Source organism: Polypterus senegalus, chromosome 6, assembly GCF_016835505.1.
Source record: "Polypterus senegalus isolate Bchr_013 chromosome 6, ASM1683550v1, whole genome shotgun sequence".
NCBI lineage: Eukaryota > Metazoa > Chordata > Cladistia > Polypteriformes > Polypteridae > Polypterus > Polypterus senegalus.
The window spans coordinates 190,727,578-190,738,056 of record NC_053159.1 but is presented as its reverse complement, the minus strand read 5'-3'; the positions used below and the strand labels follow the sequence as shown (position 1 = coordinate 190,738,056).

The 10,479-nt window shown below is 46.5% G+C and overlaps 1 protein-coding gene across 4 annotated transcripts in view; it reads right to left on the bottom strand.

The window, feature by feature from the left end:
• Positions 1-842: 842 nt before the first annotated feature.
• The window catches only part of znf385b (zinc finger protein 385B), a 359,240-nt gene continuing 349,603 nt past the window's right edge, over positions 843-10,479 (bottom strand). For all 4 annotated transcript variants that reach the window (XM_039757758.1, XM_039757759.1, XM_039757761.1 and 1 more), the window contains one exon: positions 843-1,173. In XM_039757758.1, coding sequence (XP_039613692.1) covers positions 961-1,173 — 213 coding nt within the window. In that variant the 3' untranslated portion in view covers positions 843-960. The remainder of the gene's footprint in view (positions 1,174-10,479) is intronic.

Genomic DNA, 10,479 nt, shown 5'->3' with positions numbered 1-10,479 from the left:
CTTTAGTAGTTCAACACAAGCGGGTCCTCTCAGACGCACCATGGAAGAGGAGTGCCATGTGTCTCCACTCAGGTCCTCTCGGTTAATTCGACTTTTCGGACCCTTGGGGTCTACGGCTCACTATGGCTCATCTGATTCTCCACAGGGGGACGCGCCTTTACCTGAACTCACCTCTTCTTCCTCTTAATCAAACACTGCAGACAAGCGCGAGTTGAGGTTGGGCACATGAAAGCTACAGCCATGATGGGCACCTCTCTGGCGTTGATAAGGCCAGCCGCCTGTTTCCAACTCCATAGACTGAGAGCAGAAGTGTGGCCACGGATGAGCCGAGGTGTCCATCTAAGAATCATTCAGACCCCCCACCCACCGGCTCAAAGCTCGTCGACCACCGATGGACGCTTACCAGTCGGCAAACAAAACCCCAAGAGAAATCAACCCAACAAGTTAACAAACGAGGAACCCGCGGTGACGGCAAAGCCCCCCTCACATATGGCTGTCTAGATTCGTAGGCGAGCTAACGGAGACTAAAGATGGAGGAAGCAGCTGGGAGATGGACGGGGACGCCTCCGATTCACCACACACGACACACAACGTGACACCATTGATCGATCGATCGATTGACTGATTGATTCCCTGATGACATCGAAACGGGCCTGAAAGCGTCCTCTGGCCGATGTCTCCGGTGGCTGAATGCTGGTTGGCTGGAGGGTCCATTTCTTGGTAAGGAAGACCTGGCAGTTTTCAAGTTTTTTTCAAGTCGTTCAGGAGAAAGGTCCAGTGAACCCCCCGAAGCCCAATGCCCGTTCCCCGGCCCACCCCCCCCCCCATCCCCACCTCTACTATGGAGTGTCTCTCTGCGAGCAAAAATTTGTTCAGCAATCCCGTCCACCTGAAACAGGCTGCCACCCCGACAAGTCAAAGCTCGTGTCCGGCGCCGGCGTCGCAACAGGCCGGGACGGCTCAGTAGGGTGCAAAGAGGATGGAGCCTGCCGGGGGGCGCAGGGGTCCTGGCGCTGCCCTCAACAGAGACGGCGGTAAAGCTGGAGTCTGAAAGAGTGAAGCGTTGGGTCGGGCCTGGAGGGGCAGAGACGACATGGCGGCAGCCGAGAAGGGATGCGACAGGAAAGATGGCGCCAGTGGCTTCACAATGTCCTTCTGGAATGCAAGTTTGGCCTGAAAGAGAGGAAGAGCAGAGTTTGGGTTAAGAGCGGCCTTCAAAGAAAAGACAGGGGGCTTCTGAATGACATGGGGGGCACCAAGAAAACAGAACAGGAGGGCGGCCCGTGCAGCTCCCGTTTCTTTATGACACTTCACCATCTCAAGCTCGCTGCGTTACCCTTTTGGATTCCTTTTACATTTGTTTCCTGGTTTATCCGTCCATCCATCCATCATCCATCCCGCTATATCCTAACTACAGGGTCACGGGGGTCTGCTGGAGCCAATCCCAGGCAACACAGGGCGCAAGGTAGGAAACAAACCCTGGGCAGGGTGCCAGCCCAGGGCACACACACACACACACACACACACCAAGCATACACTAGGAACAAGTTAGAATCGCCAATGCACCCAACATGCATGTCTTTGGACTGTGGGAGGAAACCCACGCAGACGCGGAGAGAACATGCCAACTCCACGCAGGGAGGACCCGGGTCTCCTAAATGTGAGGCAGCAGTGCTACCCACTGCACCACTGTGCCACCCCACCCATTATCCAACCCGCTATGTCCTAACTACAGGGTCACGGGGGTCTGCTGGAGCCAAACCGAGCCAACACAGGACGCAAGGCAGGAAACAAACCCCGGGCAGGGTGCCAGCCCACCGCAGGGCACACACCAAGCTCAAGTTAGAATCGCCAATGCACTTCACCTGCATGTCTTTGGACTGTGGGAGGTTCCTTACGTACCTTTGGCAGAATTTGGCTTTTGATGTGTGCCAAATGAGGGTAACCTGCCTAAAGTCGTTTCTTCAGTTTCAGGCGCCACCTTCTTTTGTGCACTGCATTGCCATTTTTTGGGATCTTGGTGGCTTCTTTTTATTACTGTGGGAGTTTGTGGTAAGTTAGTGTTACGGGAGTCGTCACGGATTATTGTGAGAAGACAAAAAGACGTAAACCAGAAACCGCAGACCGTGCCAGGGAGACGTAAAAAAAAAACAACAGGGAAGGAGTGAAAATCCAAGAAAGGCGAACAAAACCGGCAAAATGAAGCGAGAACTGGCCAACTTCAGAGGGGTCCGACTCGCCACGTTTACAACTGGAATCGCGATCAGGGCAGGCAGGGCCGGATTCTCCTATCGGCTAACCAGGCTTCAGCCTAGGGCCTCAAGATCAAGAGGGGCCTACGTTCAAATTGTTAGCGGATTTTCCGCTGCTTCGCGGGTTCTGCGGACAATGTGTCTTTTTACTTCCTGTACGTGCTTCCTCAGTTTGATTTCATACAAGGGACGCTATTGGCGGATGACTGAGAAGCTAACCAATCAGAGCACGCAGTTAAGTTCTCCTGACTGAGAAGCTAACCAATCAGAACAGGCAGTTAAGTTCCTGCCTGCTGAATGCAGTGTTAACCAGGAAGTCTCGTCTCGCTCATTCAGCATCAACGTGTTTCGCTGTGTAAAGAGTTGTGCTCTTTTGTGCACAGTCAGGCCCTTCATTATGGCTTGAAAACAATCTGCTGCTGCTTAAATGAGGCTACGATTCTTTTTATTTAAAAAGTAGGAAAGGAATATAAGATCTACGGCCGCAGTGTCTTTTAACCAGGGTGCAAAACGAGTTGTAAGTGGACGTAATAAGGCGGTAGTCCGGATGGAATCTGTTTTAGGGATTTGGATTGAAGAAGAACAACAATGGCGGTGCTACACAATCGACTGAAGTGGCTCCTTTAAGTGCTGTAACGCTCTCCTTTGTTGTGCAGTAAAATTAAACTCATTGTTATCGCACAAGTCATCGTGTCATTGTTGGTGAGTAATCATAATTAATTTTCTACTTACAGTACTTAGTACACGTACGTACGTTTAGTGTCACTGAATATCTAAGAGAATACAAAGAGATTATGCTGTATAACTCTGTGGGGAATATTTATGAACAGTGTGGGAGAGTTTATAAGGCCTTAAAATATATAAAAATAATCATAGAAACATATGGCTTCTACTTCGCGGATTTTCACCTATCACGGGGGGGTCTGGAACGCTACCCCCGCGATCGAGGAGGGATTACTGTATCTTCATTTCGCGGAATTCTAGTTACGTTCTTAACATATGTTTTAACTTGTATATTTTAAAATGTATATTACATGCTTTATTTTATATTTTCATGATTATATTATTAACATATTGATATATATCACAGTAATGATGTATTTTATTATCTCTCATGTCATTTACAAACTTAAAAATGGGAGGTGAAAGGGCCTCATAAGTGGAATAGCCTGGGGCGTCTTTTCATCTAAATCCGGCCCTGAGGGCAGGGGTGCGACAAAACCGGGTAACTCACAAGATGTGGCACTCGAGGTCAAATACACTGCAACAATAAATAAAACAAAAAGTCCAAATGGTAGAAAACCTTACAAAAAAACAAAAGGAACGATAACCAGAAAAACGCCCCCAAAGGCCTGCAGTTCTAGCGGCGAGCGTCATCAGCACTCACTCTGAGCTCAGCCGCGATTGGTTAACAACTCCTTACGTGTCGCCATTTGCTTCGCTTTACGCGGGTTTCCACTTCCATAACTAAGACTCTTTTTTATCTCGACTTCGCTTTATGGTTTCCGAGTTAAGGATGGGGCTGATCGTTTAGTTACGTACTTTTACTCGGCTTAGACTTGCACTTCATCTTAAAAACGTTTCAAAACGTACAAACTCAAACGACTGGAGAGAGTATTTAAAAGACACGAGTGCAAAACCAGATGTGCTAGGATCGAAACCAAGGAACCACGTGGACAACCAGTGAGAACGCTTCACGTTTAATCGAGCGCGATTGTCGGAGTGGTGACCCACTAATGACACACAGTGACCCCCTACCATCAGAAACAACAGCAACTCGTGACCCACCGGTGGCACCTGCAACCCAAACGGGACTCACGACAAACACTGATGGAGACTTCTCACCTGCGGAGCCATGTGACGCGACTTCTGGTGACACACCCCCTAGAAACAGGAGCATACGTCATCATAGCGACAGCCGGCCACGAGAAAAACAAAATGGTGCTGCAGGAGATGCAAAACACAGCAGGAAAGAAAATGAAGTTACGATAGAGAAATGACGGCGAAACGCTCCTTATGATAACGCAGAGGCGTTGTGATCAAAACCCACAATCTTCAGCAAAGTGTTGCCTATGACATCATCACCTGTGAAACCTCTCGCCACGCCCCCAGCAACGGGTCATCATGACATAGCAACGGCTCAACAAAATGGCGGCGCCCTTTAACAAAACACACAACGAGAAGAAACCTTCAAAACAAAATGAAAACACGCGTGTGCAAGAATTCCGTAAAGAGTCGCTGACATTCACGACCTCAGAAGTCTGACAAAAATTCACAAAGATTAACAAGTAAAGGGGACCACAAGACACACGTGAGCCACAAAAGTAGAACAGAAGCACAATCGTGAAATAAGAGATCGTAAACAAACATGTTAGTCAGTTCACTAGGACAGCATTTAACAAAGGTTAGACCTCTTATATCATCGAAAGATGCTGAGAAAGTTTTCAGTCGACTAGATTACTGTAACGCACTCCTCTCAGGACCACCCAAAAAAAAGACATCAATCGATTACGACGAGTGCAGAATGGAGCTGCCAGAATCTTAACTGGGAAAAGAAAATCTGAGCACGTCACACCAGTCTGAGCGTCACTACACTGGTTACCGGTGTCATTTAGAATTGGCTTATGGTTTACAAAGCCTTCAATAATCTGCTCCATCTTTTATCTCAGAAGGCCTCTCACCTTCCACTCCAAATCAGAACCTCAGATCTTCAAATGAGGGTCTGCTTAGAATTCCAAGAGCTAAACTTAAAAGAAGCGGTGAGGCGGGCGGGCGGGCGGCCTTCTGCTGTTATGCACCTCAAATTTGGAACAGCCTGCCAATGGGAATTCACCAGGCTGATACGGTGGAGCAAACTGCTGAAAACTCATTACTTTAACATGGCCTTCTCATAACTTCACTTTAGTTTAGTCCTGATGCTCTGCATATTCGATTAATTATCATTACTTCTCATGGTGGCTCCACAGTCCGTACTGACCCCTACTCTCTCTTCTGTTCTTCTTCCTGTGCCACCACCTCCTGATCAAAGCACCGTGATGTCCCTCCATTGATGGATTGAAGGCCAGAAGTCCACGTGACCGTCATCATCAAGTCCTTCCATGAGAACCCTGAATGCCATGAGGACTGACTGAGGTCACTGATGTTGGGTAGAATGCCCAGAGGGGGCTGGTCAGGTGGTCTCGCGGCCTCGGTGCCCCTGCAGATTTTCTTTTTTCTCTCCAGCCATCTGGAGTTTTTTTGTTTTTTCTGTCCTCCCTGGTCATCGGACCTTACTCTTATTCTATGTTAATTAGTGTTCTCTGATTTTAATTCTCACTTTGACTTTTTTTCTTTTTCTTTATCATGTAAAGCTCCATTATTTGTATGAAAATGTGCGACAAAAATAAATGTTGTAGTTGTTGTTGAAAGATCTTTCCAAGAGCAGATGCAAGTCACACAGCACCGGCTTATAAAACGCCACACGTGAGACGCCACACAGCGCGACTTTTGCAAGCCACGCCCCCCCCACAAAATGGAGGTGACCACAAAGCACAGCACAACAAAAAGGAACGGTTATAACAATCCGCATCACTCCAGAGCAGCGTTTCTTAAACTGTATTTTCTCGCGACCCAACCCTGTCCTTCTTAGTGTCGTCGTGATCCAGACCGTGACTTAGCGACCTTCATGAGACCCTAAGTGACCCTCTCCACTGAAGACAACGGTGAGTCACAAACCTGCGCATCCCAAAAGGTTACTTCGAGTTTAAGAAACGTATGCTGTGGAGAAACATAAATTGAAAAAAACGAGAGAAACAGAGTGTGGGCCGAATCCTGCATAAAACGACACGCGATATTCCGAGTCTGAATAAATACATACTGTGGTTATTATCTGTGGTGCTTTGTAACAATTCATCAATAATAAATATTTACACAAACTCTCTTAATAAAGCACTATGGCCTGTGACTGCAATTGTTTCATACAAGTACAGGAAGTGCTCACAGAAAATCTCTCTATTATAAAAGAAACTCTTGAGACGAGACTTTTGCCAAGACATTTTTTCAAGTCCCGCCCTCCATTTCCGGTCCTCTCGCCTCTCATTCGTGTGAACGCTTTTTTCAGTCTCAGTTTCTGCTCTCTCAGCTCTTAAAAACGTTTACGTTTTCCTCACTTTAAGTTCCCAATAAAAGAAGACGTACAGTGGTGTGAAAAACTATTTGCCCCCTTCCTGATTTCTTATTCTTTTGCATGTTTGTCACACAAAATGTTTCTGATCATCAAACACATTTAACCATTAGTCAAATATAACACAAGTAAACACAAAATGCAGTTTTTAAATGATGGTTTTATTATTTAGGAGAAAAAAATCCAAACCTACATGGCCCTGTGTGAAAAAGTAATTGCCCCCTTGTTAAAAAATCACCTAACTGTGGTGTATCACACCTGAGTTCAATTTCCTGATTACTGCCACATCTGTTTCAATCAAGAAATCACTTCAATAGGAGTTGCCTGACACAGAGAAGTAGACCAAAAGCACCTCAAAAGCTAGACATCATGCCAAGATCCAAAGAAATTCAGGAACAAATGAGAACAGAAGTCATTGAGATCTATCAGTCTGGTAAAGGTTATAAAGCCATTTCTAAAGCTTTGGGACTCCAGCGAACCACAGTGAGAGCCATTATCCACAAATGGCAAAAACATGGAACAGTGGTGAACCTTCCCAGGAGTGGCGGGCCGACCAAAATTACCCCAAGAGACGACTCATCCGAGAGGTCACAAAAGACCCCAGGACAACATCTAAAGAACTGCAGGCCTCACTTGCCTCAATTAAGGTCAGTGTTCACGACTCCACCATAAGAAAGAGACTGGGCAAAAACGGCCTGCATGGCAGATTTCCAAGACACAAACCACTGTTAAGCAAAAAGAACATTAGGGCTCGTCTCAATTTTGCTAAGAAACATCTCAAAGGCTTGCTGTGATAGATGGAACCATGAATTCTACTGTCTACCAAAAAATCCTGAAGGAGAATGTCCGGCCATCTGTTCGTCAACTCAAGCTGAAGCGATCTTGGGTGCTGCAACAGGACAATGACCCAAAACACACCAGCAAATCCACCTCTGAATGGCTGAAGAAAAACAAAATGAAGACTTTGGAGTGGCCTAGTCAAAGTCCTGACCTGAATCCACTTGAGATGCTATGGCATGACCTTAAAAAGGCGCTTCATGCTAGAAAACCCTCAAATAAAGCTGAATTACAACAATTCTGCAAAGATGAGTGGGCCAAAATTCCTCCAGAGCGCCGTAAAAGACTCATTGCAAGTTATCGCAAACGCTTGATTGCAGTTATTGCAGCTAAGGGTGGCCCAACCAGTTATTAGGTTCGGGGGGCAATTACTTTTTCACACAGGGCCATGTAGGTTTAGATTTTTTTTCTCCCTAAATAATAAAAACCATCATTTAAAAACTGCATTTTGTGTTTACTTGTGTTATATTTGACTAATGGTTAAATGTGTTTGATGATCAGAAACATTTTGTGTGACAAACATGCAAAAGAATAAGAAATCAGGATTGGGGCAAATAGTTTTTCACACCACTGTATCATGTCCAAATCTTATTGAAGAATTACATCACGAGGGATCATCAACAGAAGAAATGAGTACACGGGCGATCCTAGCACCGACAAACAATGAAGTCAAACAAACTGACGATCGGCGACAAGTCAGATTGGTTAAATGCGTATCAATAGACTACACTGAAACAGTTGGTGGTGATGGTGCGGAAGATGAAAACATCAACTTACAAAATCACGACGAATATCTACAACTGTTAACACCGTCGGGTCTTCCACCGGCCGAATTACTGTTGACGGAAGGACGTATCGTATGTGACAGGGGCTTGGCATCCTTACCCAGCCGGGACGCCCCTGCACACTATATTCAGGGGGAACAGCCACGGACACTGCAATACCTCCCCCTGAACGCTAGTTGGCCGCATTCCTGGGGTGGAACAGTGCCTCGGGTTCCCGCAGGGCATCCTGGGAATTGGAGTTGGGTGCAGCCCTGTTGGGTCCCGCAGGTACCGCCAGGGGGCGCTGTATTTGAGACTCCTGAGGACGTATGGGCAACCAATTCGGCATACCCGGAAGTGCAGCCGGCACCTGGAGCACTTCCGGGTGAAGTATAAAGGGAGCCAGCGACCGCCACTCAGTGGCCAGAGTCGGGTGGAGGAGGACACGGTTGCTGGGAAGGAGAGGTGGCGCCAAAGAAGAGTAAAAAATTGTGTTTATTGTGTGCTTGGGACTGTGTTGTGTGTGTGGGTACGGGGAAGGCGTAGCCCACAGACGAAGAAAATAAAAGTTTATTTAATTTTACACGTGCCTCCCGTGTCTAATCTGTGTCGGGTCGGGCGCTATATAGCGCTTATCTTACATGTAATGTTATAACGTAATTTATGTCAGAGTGATGGGCTATGTGATAGGACAAGATTAGTTGTATTCAAAATTGGTCGAACAATTCTGATATGTAAAATCTGAACAGGCGACAGGAAAGGTAATGGAGTACATCCAACATGAGATCTTGATATGCCATTCGTATTAAAACGTTTCCAGTCTCCCGTCAGAATAGCTTCTGCTATGACAATTAATAAATCACAGGGACAAACATTCGAAAAAGTCGGTTCATTTATTAGAGAGAAAGAAACGAAATTCACTCCCAGGCAGTCACACGTTGCGTTCTCACGATGTAACTCCAAACACGGAATCAAAATTCAATGCGATAGACGAAAAGTTAATTCCAAATATTGTTTTTAAGTAAAAGTGTAAGTTTAAAAAGTATTTGTGTGTTAATTTCAAAGCCACACAGAACGAAACTGTATTATGAACAAATACCTGAAACGCAACAGGAAACATAATTTACTTTCAATTTATTACTTTGGTTAATTACTCACTGTCATGTGACATAGTTCTATTATGAATATGTGACAATTCCCATGAAAATAACAATCTGTTTAAATTGTACAGTACATCCGCTTTCCATTACACAAGTGGCAGAGCTGTGAAGTGGCTAGCACACAGTGCCCGCCCAGGGGTTGGTGAGCGAAGTGAGCAGGGGGCAGAGCACCCTGGTATCTTTAATATTAAATTATAAGCCTATAAAAGGTACAGTAAATGACACAGGGTGGCACAGGGAAACATCCATCCATCCACCATCCAACCCGCTATATCCTAACTACAGGGTCACGGGGGTCTGCTGGAGCCAACACAGGGCGCAAGGCAGGAAACAGACCCCGGGCAGGGCGCCAACCCACCAAAGGGCACACATACACAATTTTGGATCGCCAGTGCACCTAACCTGCATGTCTTTGGACTGTGGGAGGAAATCCACACAGACACGGGGAGAACATGCAAACTCCACGCAGGGAGGACCCGGGAAGTGAACCCTTAGGCGCCACCGTGCCGCCCAGGCACAGGGAAACAGGAAATTTTCAATTGACATTCAATGCACGAATAAACACCTTGCAAAATACATTTAATGATGAAATGTACGGGATATGTGATTAATGACGGTAATCAATATTCATTTAGTATTCATTTTATCGCTTGAAGGTGTCGTCCATTTCTCCGTACACCTTCTGACAGCCTGCATTGCTCGAGGAGGAAAGCCAGCGATTTCCTCTTCAGTCGCCCTTGTTAATTCAGCGATGGCTGCAGGACGTGTGCGTCACTCTTAGCTTTTAAGATGTCCCCACAGCAAAAAAAAATGAATCACAAACAATGAGATCTGGGGACACTGGAGGCCATGGAATGTCACCGTTGCGTGAAATGACGCACACTCCAAACAATCGTCGAATAGCCGCCATCGTCCGTCGGGTAGTGCGTGAAGTGGTGGCTCCGTCCTGTTGAAGCCGCACGTTTTCGATATTCAGATGTGTGAAGTTTTCCAACCGCCGCACAAAAAAATGTGTCAAGCATAGCGACATGACGATCGGATGTGACTGGCGTTGCAATGCCCTCCTCATTTTCCATAAAAAGTAAGGGCCTATGACACCATGTGACACCATGCGATGACACAGCACACCGTACTGTCACCTCAGACAGCACCAACACCCTCATGCATGCGCCAGGCTGTCTTGGAGTCATCCAACCAACCTAAACTGGTACACTTCGGGAGGGATGAAGGAGAGCATCTCTGAGGCTGAACTCCTCAGTGGTCCACTTTGCTGTGCCGATAATCGCAGGCTGGTGACTGCGGCT